The 16,395-nt window shown below is 39.3% G+C and overlaps 1 protein-coding gene across 1 annotated transcript in view; it reads right to left on the minus strand.

The window, feature by feature from the left end:
* LOC126094525 (protein O-mannosyl-transferase Tmtc3) overlaps positions 1-16,395 on the minus strand; it is a 115,613-nt gene that overhangs the window by 70,333 nt on the left and 28,885 nt on the right. Inside the window, exons 4-7 of the mRNA XM_049908941.1 lie at positions 14,181-14,317; positions 4,184-4,265; positions 3,982-4,081; positions 2,884-2,999 (exon numbers count right to left, since the gene is read on the minus strand). Coding sequence (XP_049764898.1) covers positions 2,884-2,999; positions 3,982-4,081; positions 4,184-4,265; positions 14,181-14,317 — 435 coding nt within the window. The remainder of the gene's footprint in view (positions 1-2,883; positions 3,000-3,981; positions 4,082-4,183; positions 4,266-14,180; positions 14,318-16,395) is intronic.

A 16,395-nucleotide genomic window follows, 5' to 3' on the forward strand; every position in this document is an offset into this window, starting at 1 on the left:
TTTACAGATGGACACAGGCTTGGCTGCGTCTCAGATAAATAGGACACATACCTCTGCATTGGCTCCCCCACAGCTAAGCAACCTCAGCACAGAGTGGTAATGTTTAATGGCCAGTCAATCCCACTGTGGGGTCAGATCTTTCTCCAAACTATGTGTAAAAATGTAGCTTGGCAACTAACCTTGACGGTAGTCAACTCTAGGTTGACAATTTACATTTTTGGCTTAAAACACTTTTGCATTTTTTTTATATGCAGATTCAGAATCTGTGATACCATTCACAGATCTTGATACTTTACGTGCACAATTCAAGCAACTGTCTGAACCTATGTTAGTTGTGCAACAGGGTTCCAGACTTACTTATCCTTGAGGCAACTGGCAGTGCTTAAGTTTTCCAGAACTCATTCAGTGCCTTTTGCCATATGCAAACAAGTTGAAGCTGGGCTACACAGACTGAAGTATTAGAGGGATATATGCAGTATTGTCTAGGCAGTGGGCTCTACCCATAGTCTTAGTTTTAAGCCAAATGAAACACTCAGAATTTGTGCTGATATTAAGTCTACCATTAATGCTCAAGCAAATGACGATCTGTAATCGAATCCTACGCCAAAGGAATTGTTCACAAAATTGCTTCGGAATCATTATTTTTCTCTCTGATGCCTAAATTCAATTGCCTGTAGATGATCTAAGGATTAATACACCAGATAACAGGATTCCATTTGGGGTTGCAAATGCTCCCACAATATTTCAGAGATATCTTGAACACATCATCCGAGGCATCCCCAGTTGTGTTAATTATTTAGATGACCTACTAATTACTGGGACCACATGGGAATAGTACCTGCACAAGCTGTAGGTGGTGTTTATGTAACTCCAAGCCTATGGTCTGCATTGACGCCTCAACAAATGCATTTACTTTGAGTCATGTGTCAATTACCTGGGATGTATATTAAGTTAAGAAGGGCCCACACCCACACAGTATCATGGATACAACTACTACTTAGCAGTTCGTAAGAACTTCAAAGAACTACAGTCATTCCTGGGCAAAATTAATGATTATGCAAAATTTACTTCCCATCTCATTAATCAGTTACATAAAAAAGGTGTTAAACTATTGTGGTCTGAGGCATGCCTGACGGCTTCTTGCAACAGCCTCAGATTGGTCCCTTGTTAATGTATGAAAAAGCCCACTGAATTTCCATCAAAAACATTAAACACAGCATAGAGGCATTATTTGCAAATTGAGAAAGAGGAATTTCTTATCACATATGACACCAGGAAGTTTTGCATATGTTTCTGTGGTACTGATCACCAGCCCCTCATTCCACTGTTCAGTCCCCATCCAAAACTTCCCAGTAAGAATGTATAGTAGCTGCAGTGGTGGTCATTGTTCCTAAGTAACTATATCTACAAGATCCACTATCAAGCTGTTGCAGTTTCCCACTTGCTGTGCAGCACAGATGTGAATCTAACAGGTATGAAGCACTTTGTTTTGCCTTAGATGCAAATCAGCAACACATCCTTAATGAATTTCCAATTACAGTGCAAAAAGTAGTAGCAGAAATGGGCCATGATCCACTACTTCACAGAGTATTGTCTGCTGTACAGCAGTGTTTCCTGGAACACCTGACTAAGGGCACCGACTTGTAATGCCACACCTACTTTTCCTCATGACACAAGCTTAATATCACTAACAATCTCATATTGTTAGCTGTGGATGATTGTGAATACCAAGTGGTAGTTATTCCCAAGCTCTGCCTCAACATACTGAAGCCCCTCCATACTGCGTACAGGGGCCTGTACAGAATGAAAGCAATAGTGCAGCATCATGTGTATTGTTTAGTGTTGATGCCACCATAGAGCACACCATCCAGAACAGCCAGACCTGTGCCAACAACCAATCAATCCCAGTACAATGCTTCAGCTCTTGGACATACCCTTGACCATCACTAATAAAGAGAGCATGTCAATTTCACCAGGTTATTCTGGTAAGATATGTTGTTGCTAATTGTCATCACTCTCTCTAACTTTCTATATGTTGCACATATGGCTATCATTACCACAGCACCTACAATCTGTGCTCTGTCCATCGTATTTGCAACTTGGTTTCCGACAATTGCGCTCAATTCTTGGCATCTGTGTTTTTGGATTTTTTACCATCCCACATCCAATGCATAAGGCAAGCAAATGGTTAGAATCTTCACAATGCAGAAACACAGTGTAAGTATGATGATGACAACCAACTCTGGGAAAGCACACATCAGCTTGCTCACCACCTACTGGTCCACTCCTGCAAATGCACAGAGCCCGGAAATTTTTACATGGGCGGAGACTCCACAACCCTTCAACCTGCTGTGTGTGGCTTAGCAATACCGCTGATTAAAGCTGATGCAGTGATTCAGATTCGCTGCTCAGCCCAAGTATCAATATGGAGAACAGGTCAGAGATACATGAGCAACATACTCCAGCCACAGCTTACTCCTGTTTGATGTGCTGTCGTGTCAAGTAGCTGACTTCCTATAAATACCACAACTCAACACTTGCCAGCCAGTCTCTTGATAGTCTTTGAAGTAGTTAGTTATGTGCCCTTCAAGAGTTGTGACCCCGACTGTATTACATTTGTGATTTGGATTGCTGGCTGGGCTGTTGTATATGCTTAAGTCAGCTTTTTTTATATGCTCTGGACTTTTTCTGACTAGCCGTTCACTTTGTGAATTCCACCACCATTGATCTCAGAACCATCAGCTTGTTCTGTATTACTGTCAGTGTGATTGGCCATAAAATATGTTCTATCTATGCAGTAGGATAGATACCAAACAATATGTTCATGCTACTGAAAGATTCCTAATGATTCTAAAGACATATCAACACATCATACAACTATACCTTTTGAGCAACAATGAGTTCATAGACTGCACAAATGCCTGTTACTGTGATTCCTTGTTCTTTGCAAAGCATTGCTGTTGCAACAGACAAGATTGACAGAAGGAGTGAGTGCCAACCTGTGAACAAATACCAAAAAATCACTTACAGAACTGTGATATTGGTAAATATCTAGCATGTTTTTATTGTAAATTACCAAAATGCAAGGAAACATCTCCAAATTAAGGTGTATTACTGTAGGAACAACATCTCTGAAAACATATACATTATGATAGTTTTACCATGTGGCCCACATAAAACGGGCCTGGCGAATACAAGCCTGACACAAAATATGTTACCTTAGTTAATGAGCAACAGACTTGTACTTTACAGTAGTTGTTGGAAAAGATCACCTTTGGCAACATTTGCATAGCTGTGTGCAATTAATGAAACTGTGTCACAAAATGCAGAAAACACTTTTGCGGACAGATTCCTTTTAGTCGCCTTGTGCTAACCTGGTAATAGTTGCAGCTATTTAAAGCCCCACATTTATCATCCATAAGCAATCCAGAGTGGACAATACAGCAGATACAGTTGTTTATCATTTTTGCCACACGAGGCTGTTTACTCATAACATGTGCAACAAATTCTTAGAAGCTATAATACTTTGTTGCTTATGTATCTTTCTCCATGTAGCCATGTCCTAATGTAAAAGCAGCAAACCTTTACTACAGGGATAGAAAGGGAAGAATCAGTTCATTATGAAGAGTCAAATTAAGGTAGGTGAGAAAGAAATGATATTTTATGTGTTTAAGAAAGATAACACTGGAACTGCAGTGATAAAATGAGATGATTTATATAGCAGCAAGTGACTGAAGAAAAAACCCAATAATGTGAGAAATATTAAATCACTATCCAAAACATGCAATAGATGAATCATTACAAGGGTAGGCAGTTCAAATTACACATATTCCCAAGTTAAACATTGAGTTTTATCTGGCTGAAATGGTAGTGTCCTATCTATATTTCCTTGGCATGACAGTAAAAATATTGCAAGAATGAATAAATACATTTTTTTTAATTCTCAAGAGACTTATTGGTATATCAACAGGAAAAAATTACCTGTTACTCTTTTCCTCCTCGTAGCTCTTGCATAAAACATGAAAGCTGCCAGAAAAAATACCGATGATAGTGTTTCTGCTCTCCCCACTACACCAGTAACCTGAAAAGTTACATTTTCATCAATAAACTTTGTAACAATTTTGCATGTATTTGACATTATACAAAACTAAAGTGGTATTTGTAAACTTAGAAACAAACTTACTGCTTCTGTGTGTACCGGATGGACAGCAAACAGCATTCCACACACAAAACTGGTTATTTCTGGTAAGAATATACAACACATCCTGTCAAAAATAGTGACAATAACATTAATTACAGTAACAGTTTTATTCACAAAGTTGTTATTCAGCACAACTACACACACACATTGTATAAAAGGATATTCATGAAAAATTACTTTTGAGCAAATAGTAGTGTAGGTGCAATTCCAAAGTTTAATCCATAGGATTTTGGAACTCAGGCCAGGAGAAGGGTAACTAAAAAAATGGATGAAGAAAAAATACCCAGCTTAACAGACCAACAGAACATATGACAGTATTATAATATCAGAATAAAAGAAGTCAGCCTGCTGGTCTAGTAGTCAAGCACATGCCTGGAAACTGAGAGGTTATGGGATCAAATCTCAGTTGAATACTGATTTTTGAGTCTACACCTCAATAGTATGAGGAATTACCAGGAACAACACATGGTTTGGATTCCATATTAAACTATTGGTCTCCTTTCCCGTGTTGGATAGCTGGTGTTGGTTAGGGATATGTAAGCTGCTGAAGTGGCGTATTATTGTAATTAATGCACAAATAAACAAAACAGAGGGAGCACTTCATTTGTCGTATTAAGGACAATAATGAACAGAGAGAAATATGTACATAAAAAAGCAAATAAGTAAATAAAAAGAGTAGGATAAAAATAAGAGACAAAAATAAAAAAATAACTAAAATTGAAGGAAACAATAGTGAGCAAGAGGACAAAGGAAACAGTAACAAAGATAATTGTGGGACAGTAAATACTGACCAAGTTGGGAGGCTGAAGATAGGAAATTTGGGGAACAAGTAAGGTTGTAGCACTATAAGACATGTTTGTAATAATTCCATACTCTGATCTGTAACACTGTTAAATGGAAAAAAAAACTACAGTGAATGACGTGTTTACAGAAATTTCCAGTGTATGCTGCGAAATAATTTCTATAACAAGCCTTTGTGTTCTGTCTATACATTCTCTTCCCCAATTCACCTGGTCATATTGGTATTTTTCTTCTTACAGTTTTTTGTTTGGGAACTGGTGGCTGGTAGAAAGGCTGGAAGGATGACACAGTCTTATTGTACACACAAAGAACAGGTTTCACCATGTATCTGAATCAAGTGAAGGATGGCTGAGATGATTAGTGAAAGTGTAGAAGTTAAATCTTGCATCACTCAAATCAAAGACCCATTGTCCTGGATAGTAGTAATAAGCCTATTTTGAAATAAAATCAGACAATAGGTGCCCTTGTCTAATCAATGTCTCCAGCAATTTAGAAACATTTCCACTTATTTCACAAGAGACACAACTCTATACCCCAAAAAGATATCAGAAAGATAAAAGAAGACACAATGACAAGAAAAACTGGAACATATACAGATACAACTTTTCATCAAAGCATGCAATCAATAAAAATAAAAATACAGCAAATTAAGGTCGGACTGTAGTCTTCAAACAGCACAGCGACATGCATCACAAAATACTGATGTAAAGAGATGAAATTCATCATACAGTACTACTGTCATGAGCAACAGTAAGCTGTTATTGTAGGGCTTCCTTAGTGAGTAAATGACCAAGCATTTATTAAAGAATTTAAAGTAACATGTGATATATTTCTTGTTATTCAGCATAAATATTTTGTGATACCAAGCTCTGAATTAACAGATATTGGCATTTACTAAAATTCTTTGTGTGTACCCGTCACCTTGAGGCAGTATAGACATCTCTGTCAATAAATCAACTGATAATATGGACGAAGTCTCAGTTCACAAAAGTGCACTAATGCTACGTGAAGACATAAGTATGAACACTATCATAAATTAAATCAATAACATTCTCATAAACATCATTCCCAGTTATGCAGTGTCTCGGCTGGTTAACAATGCAACATGAGTACCTAAAAATTCTGCATCAGCATCTCCTCATGTGTTTACAAATACAGACAGTGGTCATTGATGCATCTCATTTGAACAGTATGAGTGAAAGCTGGTTTGGAAAAGCTCATCTAACTGCTGGCCTATGAAAGATTCCTTTCAAAATAAAATGGCTAGGATTTTTTGAATGTACTGTATTCTAAAAATTAATATGGGAGGGAATGTACTCAGAAAAAATATAAAGCTAAAGTCTGTAGAGTTTGTTACACTACTTAAACTGAATTTTGAGCAGACATTTCCAGAAGTACTCACAGCAGTAGGGCATTCAAATAACAAGCAGACATCAGCACCTACTAGAAAGTCCTTCCAGACACTCAAGTATCTCATTTCCCTTAAAAAGAGCCACTGTGAGCCAGAATTCCTAGACTTTTATCACAATTACAAAACGATCTACTTAAGGGCAATTCTTTTTTGCAAACAAGTCTTCAATTAAGAAAATAATATTTGATGCTGATAAAAGCAGAGCTGTCTGAATGGTCGTAAAACAGGAAACAGGTAAAAATAAACAAAAGCATTACAACTTAAGTTAAAGGACAGGTGTCAGTCGAAAAATGTTCCACAGAAACTAGCAAATTTTGTAAATGAATATTTATGTAATGTTGCAAAAGTTACAATAAAAATTAAGGAACACAGCTGCAGTTTATGTAAATAACTATGCAACAAATACAAATATGATGTTACCCACGAAAGAGGTTGAAGTCAAGAAAGCAGAAGAATAAAAGTCAGAAGACACAGATGAAGTGCCAGTATTTATACTCAGAGAATACCTTGACAGCATGCAAACTCCCTTAACTAACAAAATATATAAGCCCTACAGCAGAGGTAACTTTCCACAGTAGTTAAAACAAGCCTCTGCCACATATAGTTAACACAAGAGACAGAGAAACTTACAGGTCTGTATCTCTGCTGTCACCATTCTCGAAAATTGTAGCCAGTTGTGAAAGAAGGACTAATGAATTACGTGAGAACAGTGCAGTTTGGTTACAAAATGGTAGAAGTACAGAGTCAGTGGTGATTATAAAAGTGGTACTTCATGCACCAGATAATGAACTGCTTAACAGATACATTTTTAGATTTAAAAAATGTCTCTGAGAATGTCAATCATAAAATTCTATCGGAGAAGACAGAATCATTAGGAATAAGAAGAGTAGCTAATGAATGGTTGCAACCATATTTATAAAAATGGTTACAAGGCATAAAGCTAGTAAAGGGACTTACACACAGTGAATTTTTTTAGTAAATTATTACATTGTTTTGGTTGCAGACAATATGCTACTAGTGCGTGATAATGTACAAATGGTCCTGCAGAAGTGTGTAATGTAAAATGAAGGTAATGACACAAAAAATGTAAACTGTTCTTTAGACCTAATATTTGTAAATTAGGCATCACGCAAAACACATTCACATTTCACAGATTTTAATAAAGAAAACCCACTGATGATGGCACAGAAGTGCTGAAAAACATTTGTGTCATATTGAAAAACAGTGTTTTTCTTAAGAGGCAGATCTTATATCCAATAACTTAGTAAAACATTTATCAGATCCAAAATACATTAATAAAGAAGATCCACATGGCAGCAACTTAGGATCATTGTTGTTCTTATATACACAAGTGACATGTCCAAAAGAACAGACACCACATCCATATAAAACAAAAAAATTTTAGAGTGAATACTGACTGTCAGCTGAAGTGGAATGAGTACACTAAGATACTATCAATAAGAATTTCACCTACTTGTTAAACTCTTACACTGTAAGACTTAAGAGTCTTATCATCAGTTTACAACAACTGATGGTTACATACTGTTCCCGTGTGCATTCCTCAGTCCTTAGCTACCATACATTTGGCATCATATGCAAAAATAGCAACAATAATTAAACTACAAAAAATGGCAATAAGAATAGTAACTAAAATACAAAAATTTGCTCACTACAAAAATCTGTTTTAAGAGTTGGGGAATCTAACAGAATCACTTGAGTGTAACTGTCATTACATCATGAGTGTAACTGTCATTACATCATTCTTATTAACAGAAAAATAAGTAAATAGTATGCTAACAGCTCTGTTAATGATTGTGGAAAACGAACCAAACTTGCAATGTACTGGAGGGGGGATTCTATAATATTTTCTACTAGGGAATCAATGGTGCAGTATACACTGACCAAGGAAATAAAACAGATAATTAAAATCAACAGTTTTAAAAAGACTCTTAGAGCAATGTTGGGAAAATTTGAAAAAAAAAAAAAAAGTAAATGTCTCTGTCATTCCACAATATACTTCTGGATTATAGATCATCTTACTGGAAAATTTTATGTCAAGGTTCTATGATGGAAAATGCTAATCTCCTTTCATCTTGCAATCAAACAAAGTAACATTAGTTTTAATATAATCTAGACCAGTAAGTTACTATATACCAGTATGTTTGTTAAGTTATAACTATGTTTTATTGTTGTGTTAAGCTGGTATGTCTAATATCGTTTTAAATTAACTTGCGGATGCCTGAACAGCTAACTGTTCACACAAGCAGACACTAAGGTAACATTAACTCAATGTGTGTTATTGTAAATTCACACCTCAAACAAACCAGAAAAGTGTCTATATAGCACAATTAATTATGAATTAATAGACAGCGGAGAATTGCTTCTTTAAAAGAAGGACTGTGGGAACTACAACTACAAAGTTATTTAAATAGGTTATGCCCTAAACTACTGTTTTCAAGAAGCTGTCTGGTATTTTAACTATTACATAGCATATCCATATCAGGTTCCAAAAACAGTGACATGTTCGCAATGGCTAGTTAGTTTTTCTCCAATTATAAGCCCCTTCTGTGAAGAAAATATCATTTACTGATATGTATAGCAGCCTGGGGTAAAATGTGGCTTTCTACATTAACAGAAGCAAAGAATGTCACAAACTGAAAACTATTGCCTCCACCACATAAAAACAAACTTGATTTGCAGCCATCCATAATAGAAACAAAGTGCTATTTTACAAGGAGACCTGTGGAGCACCAAGGTATGTGAATCTTACATTTTTTGTACAGTTCAATTAAGATAGATTAGGGTGTGGTCCAACTTGGGCATAGCATATTCTTTTGTTTGTAGTTCTGAGTAGAAGATGATACATGATAAACAAATACAACATACATGGAAAAGATAAAGGTTTTCTAATCTTACAAGTTGTCTTTCAGTCTTTTAACTGAATGACACAGTGCAGGTGTTAAGGCACTGGCCTTACACTCAGGAGGGTGGAGTTCAATTGTTCGGCCATCCTGATTAGGATTTTCTGTCTATCCCTAGATCACTTTAGGAAAAAGCCATAATGGTTCCTTCATCAAGGTCATGGCTGACAACCTGTCCTATCCTTACAGAGCATACTTAGGTATTCTGTGTATATCTATATTTTGAGCAAACAACAGTAATATGAAAAGGATAGATTGATATTAATCACATGGAAGAGGCATCGAGTTGCAGACAAGCACAATAAAAACACTGCTAAACATTCCAACTTTCAGATAAAAAGTTCTTCATCGAAAATACCACACACACACACACACACACACACACACACACACACACACACACACACAGACAGACAGACAGACAGACATGGCTACTGTCTCTGGCGGCTAGAGTCTGACTGCTGACTGCACCTGTAATGTGTGCAGCAATCTGGGGTGTGTGGTGGGGCTAAAAAGCAGGCATGGGGCAAGGAGTGGAAGGAATAGCAAGGTAAGAGTGGGGGAAGGTTGTGTGCTGCCTGTGGGAGCACACAGAGATGTAGGGACACAAGCTGCTAGGTGCAGAGTCGGGAGACTGTGCTGGGCCAAAGGGTGGGGAGGAGGAAGAGGAGATTGAGGGAGAGGGAGAGGAGATCGAGGGAGAGGGAGAGGAGATCGAGGGAGAGGGAGAGGAGATCGAGGGAGAGGGAGAGGAGATCGAGGGAGAGGGAGAGGGAGGGGAGATCGAGGGAGAGGGAGAGGGAGGGGAGATCAAGGGAGAGGAGATTGAGGGAGAGGGAGAGGAGATTGAGGGATAGGGAGAGGAGATCGAGGGAGAGGGAGAGGGAGAGGAGATCGAGGGAGAGGAGATCGAGGGAGAGGAGATTGAGGGAGAGGAGATTGAGGGAGAGGAGATCGAGGGAGAGGAGATCGAGGGAGAGGGAGAGGAGATCGAGGGAGAGGAGATCAAGGGAGAGGGAGAGGAGATCGAGGGAGAGGGAGAGGGACAGGGAGAGGAGATCGAGGGAGAGGGAGAGGAGATCGAGGGAGAGGGAGATGAGATCGAGGGAGAGGGAGAGGGAGAGGGAGAGGGAGGAGGGTGGAGAGAGAGAGACAGAGATAGATAGATAGATAGAGAGAGAGAGGGGGGGGGGGGGAGGGAGGAAGAGAGAGAATACTGTAGTTGCCTTTGTGGAATGTGTATACTGAAACAGGAGCAGGGAGAGGGCAGGGTATGGGGAGGAATGGGATTAGTGAAGGCTGAGGTCAGGTGGTTTGTTGCAATGAAGAGAGTGTTGTAGGGAGATTTCCCACCTACTCAATTCAAAACAATTGGTGTTGGTAGGAATGTTTCAGATGGTGTAGGCTACAAAGCATTCACTGAACTGAAGCACATCTATTGGGCAACATGTTCAACAACTGGGTGGTCCAGCTGGCACTTGGCCACAGTTTGGCAGTGGCCATTCATGCACACAGACAGCTTGTTAGTTGTCATGCCCACAAGAAAGCAGCACAGTGGTTGCAGCTTAGTTTGGAGATCATATGACTGCTTTCATAGGCAACACTGCCTTTGATTGTATATGAGATGAAGTAAGTGGTAGTGGGAGACTGTATGGGGCTTTGCATGTCGTGGAGGGATATGAGCCATGAGGCAAGGGGTTGGAAGCATGGTCAGAGTAAGAATGGACATGGATAGTGCATAGGATATTACTCATTTCAGGGCACGATGAGAGGTAATCAAAACCCTGGCAGAGAATGTGATTCAGTTGCTCCAGTCCTGGGTGGTACTGGGTCATGAGAGGAGTAATACTCCTTTGTGGTGGGACAGTGGGTACATGTGAGACGGTATGCGACTTGAGAGATAAGGCACAGGAGATCTGTTTCTGGATGAGATTGGGAGGGTAATTTCGGTCTATGAAGGCCTCCATGAGACCCTTGGTATATTTGGAGAGGGATTGCTTGTCACTACAGATACAATGACCATGAATGGCTAGGCAGTATAGAATGGACTTCTTGGTATGGAATGGGTGGTAAATGTTGAAATGGAGGATTTGTTGATGGTTAGTAGGTTTGATGTGGATGGAGGTATTCATGCAGTAATCTTTTAGGTGGAGATCAACACTGAAGAAAGGGGCTTGCTGGGGTTCTGGGGGAATATGGATAGGGAGTCCTCACCCTTGGTCCAGATCATGAAGATGTCATCAATGAATCTGAATCAGGTGAGGTAACTGGGACTGTGTGTGCTTAGGAAGGATTCCTCTAGATGGTCCATGAACAGATTGGCACAGGATGGAAACATGCAGGTGCCCATTGCTGTATCATGGATTTGTCTGTAGGTGATGCCTTTGAAGGAAAGTAATTTTGGGTGAGGATATAGTTGGTCATGGTGGAGTGAGTCTGATTGGTTGGGTTTGTGGTAAAAACCTTTTTCCAATGGAGAGACCAGGAGAAGGAGACAAGGTCTTTAACAAGTCCAGCATGATTGAATTTGGGAGTGGGGCAATAGGTAAGGCTTTTGGAGGCCAAGTTCATGACTGTGTTACCTTCAATTAACCCTTCTGTATAAAAGGCACCAATCATTTCCACCACTGAATCTTCACAATTCCTGTTCCTCTACCACCTGGCATTGTGCTCATTATTGTCACTGCACCTCCCTCTACACTAACATCCCCAATGCCCACAGCCTTGTCTCTACTGACCACTACCTTTCTCAATGCCAGACTGACTCCAAACCAACAATTTCCTTCCTAGTAACTATGACTAACTATATCCTCACTGCAAATTGCTTTTCCTTTGAAGGCATCACCCACAAACAAACCTGTTGTACAGCAATGGGTAACCGCATGATAAAATCCTAAGCCAGCTTACCAAAGGCTATCTAGAGAAATCCTTCAAAACCACTCAGAATCCAAAACTACTCATCTAGTTCAGATTCATTGGCATCTTCATAATCTGGACCTTAACATCTTCCCTGTCATTCATTCACTTTATTCCTCCTCGACCCTATAAGTGAACTTCCTTGATGTTGACCTCCCTGTAAAGAATGGCTACATCAGTACCTCCATCCATATCATCCCTACCGATCACCAACAATACCTCCCCTCTCCGGCAGCTGCCACACATTCCATACAATGAAGACCTTCCACATACAACCTGGCCACCAGTGCCCATTGCATCTCTAAGTGATGAGCAATCCTTTTCCAGATATGCCAAGGATCTCACTGAGGCCTTCACTGATCAAAATTACCTTCACAAGCTCGTCCAGAAACACATCTCCTGTGTCTTGTCTCTCCAGTTACCCACCACCTCCAATATACCAGCAGTCCATCCACAAAGGAGCTCTCCTCCCAACTCAGTACCACTCAGAAGTGGATATCTGAATCACATTCTCCACCAGGGTCACAATTACTTCTCATTGTGCTCAGAAGTGAGGAATATTCTACCCACTATCTCCCCACACCTCCCAGTTGTACTCTGTTGCCAGTGAACCTAAACAATATCCTTGTCCATCACCACTCCTCCCCTGCTTTCAACACCTTGCCTCATGGCTCATATCCTTGCAATAAACCTAGATGCAGACTGTCCCATATATCTTCCCATTACCACCTACATCACTGATGCTTACAATGTCTTCAAATTACATCACACTGTTCTGACAATTATAGCTGTGATAAATACCACATTCTCCAGTCCTGTTATAGCATCTCCTACCCATCAATGGCAGGACTACCTATGAAAGCAGGTGCTGATTTCCACGTGGGCATGCCAACTAACAAACTGTCAGTCTGCATGAATGGTTACCACCAAACTATGACCAAGAAACAGCTGGACAACCCCACAGCTGAACATGCTGCCCAACATGATATGCTTCATCTCAATGACTGCTTCACAGCCTGTGCCATCTGGCTCCTTTCTACTAACATCAGCTAGTCTGAACTGTCCAGGTGGGAAGTCTCCCTACAACATATTCTTCATTCCCATAATGCCGCTGGACTCAACCTTCACTAATCCCTGTCCTCCCTCTACCAATCCCCTTTGGTGCTCCCACTAAAGCACCAAACATTACATCAAGGCATCCACAGTTTTCCCCCCCTTCTCTACATCTCTCCATCTTGTATTATTGTGAGAATGTCTTGACTGAACTAAATAATAAAAAGCTGCCATAGTAAAATGAGCAGAATGCCAAGCATATTAATGCAGTTATACAAAAATGAAAAGCTATGTTGTAAAATGAAAACAAAATACAAGTGACTTTTCTGCCATTTAATAAAGAAATAAAAACCAGTTAATGATAATTTTCTTGGAAATTCTTAGAAGACAAAGACAATGATATTTTTATTTTGCTATTTTTATATGTTTAATTAAAGGAGGAATCACAACAAAGATAGCAGGAATTAAAATGTTTACTAGGGCTCAGATCTATTGCACATAATACTTTCTACAACAAAAGTCAAAATAAATGGGACAATACTCTCTGTGGAAATGTTATAAACAAAGAACAAAGCAGCATCAGCACCCAGCTCAGTGTACATTGAAAGTGTAGAACCTATATATATATATATATCTCATGCAATTACTAATAATAGCACTTCTCCTACTTCAAGAGTGAATGGAAACTCTTTGCCTACAGTTTCTACAGGTGGTCAAGAAATCTAAAAGGTATTAATCTGTTTTATTAACAGTATCAGTTGCAGAAAGCACTGGAACCACTGCAAATTCAGCAAGACCAACAATGACAAAAAAATGGAAGTAAAGAAAACAGGGCGAATAACATTATAGTAATTTGTAATATCAGTATGGGACTTACCTGAAATACATGAGTGTTACTAAGCAATGTAGCAACATGTTGATAAGATGGTAGCCCATGGGTTCCAACTGATGCAAGGCATAGTTCCATCTAAATGTCAGAACACAGAGTGGCCTATATGACTTGTGACTCTGCTCCTGCAAATAGGAAACATGTCATTTATCAATCTCCATCTTAAAGGGGGAAGGGGGGGCACTGGCTTTGGTGGACAAGAATGGCGAAGGAAATTTATCATAGACTTGTTGAAGAAACTATTTCAGCATCAACATAAATAAACTTTAAGGAAACAATGGAAACCTAACTCAAGGTGACCGGATGGATAATTGGAAACTGTGACTCCACAATACATCTATACCTACATACACACTCTGCAAATCTACTGAAGTGCAGGCAATGTGACATCTTACCTGGTGTAGGAAATGATATCCCATTCCAGACATACTGTGCACATTTCCTCTATTGAATGTATTTTGTTCACAATTTCCATTCATATATAGTGTACACTGTGTCCAAATTCATTGGGAGACATACAAAATCTGTGGGCCCAGTGAACAGAATGGAGCTTACGCTGTCTGGGAGTATTTGCATCACAGGGCCAATAGAAACTATGAGGTCTGTTCAAAAAATTTGGAACATTTGTAATTTCGTGTTGGAGCGAGGCACCCCTGTGAAAGCCTGTGTTTAATGTGTAACAGCTGGAAGTTTCATTGTTGTATGTCTGTTAGTTATTGTTCAGAGCTGTATTGAGTAGAATGCTGTGTTGCACAGTTTGCAAATTTCGAGATAGCAGAGTTACAGGACCAATGGGTCTGCATTAAATTTTGCATTAAACTCAAGAAAAACTTTACAGAGACACACCGAATGATGCAGGAATCCTTCGGTGGTAAAGAGTTGAGACTTACTTAGTGTTACAAATGGTTCACATGGTTTAAAAATGGCCAGACAGAAGTTAAAGATGACCCTCACTCAGGACGCCCTCCAACGTCTACTTACGATGCATATGTCAGGAACATCAACGAAATTGTGCACGCCAATTGAAGACTGACTGTCCAAGATGTTGCAGAAGAATGTAACATTTCATATGGATCATGTCATTAAATTCTGATACAGTATCTTGGAATGCACTGTGTTGCTGCCAAGTTTGTCCCACAGCTCATGAGTCAAGACCAGAAAGACCTTCGTTTGCAATCTCTGAAGAGCTTCTGGATCACGCAAATGAGAATGAGATGTTCCTTCAGAGAATCACAACTGGTGATAAGACATGGGTCTATGGTTATGAAGTTGAGACCAAAGTTGTCTTCACAGTGGGTGGGAAAGGTTCTCCAAGAGCAAAAAAAGCTTGTCAGGTCAGGTCAAATGTCAAAACAATGCTGACAGTTTCCTCTGGCATCCAAGGATTAGTTTATCATAAACCTGTGCCACAGCAACAAACTGTTAATCAATGGTACTATTGGGATGTGTTGTAACATCAGCGAGAAAATGTGAGATGGAAACAGCCTGAAATGTGATGAGACTGTTCATGGCTCTAGCACCATGATAACACAAATGCCCATTCATCCCTGTTGGTGCATGACTGTTGCACAAAAATCAAAATCACTGTGTTACCTCATCCTCCATACTCTCCAGACCTTGGTCCTGTGGATTTTTTTTTAATTTCCAAAGCTGAAAACCCACTTTGAAAGGACAAAGATTTGCAATGATACATGAGATACAAGAAGATTCACAGACAGTGCTGTGCATGATCCAGCCAGAGGCTTACAAACAGTGTGGGGAGCAGTTTATCAATTTGGAGGAGAGTATTTTGAAGGAGACCATGCAGAATAAGTCAAAGGTAAGCATAGAAAAATTTTGTGGACAAAGTTCCAGAATTTTTTGAACAGACCTCGCATACTGCATTGTGTGCATTATTTTAGCAAGGTAGCAGCAGGACAGCAATTAGACTTATTTTTCAGGAACAGGTGAAAGCAATTCTGATGGTTTTATGGAACCTGTAGATAGTAGAAAATTTGCTGCAAAAATAAAGCAATTTGTTGTCACAGACCACAGAATGTTACTCTGCTATAAAAAGAAGATAACAGTCATTACTCAGTTTCAGTAAAAAATACAAAGAAAAAGAGAGAACAGAGAAAGGGGTCAAGGAGAAGGGAGAGAGGAGAAAGACAATGGAAGGAGATATTTATTAAAATAATGACACTACTACCAGCACATAGAATTA

Source organism: Schistocerca cancellata, chromosome 8, assembly GCF_023864275.1.
Source record: "Schistocerca cancellata isolate TAMUIC-IGC-003103 chromosome 8, iqSchCanc2.1, whole genome shotgun sequence".
Taxonomy (NCBI): Eukaryota; Metazoa; Arthropoda; class Insecta; order Orthoptera; family Acrididae; genus Schistocerca; species Schistocerca cancellata.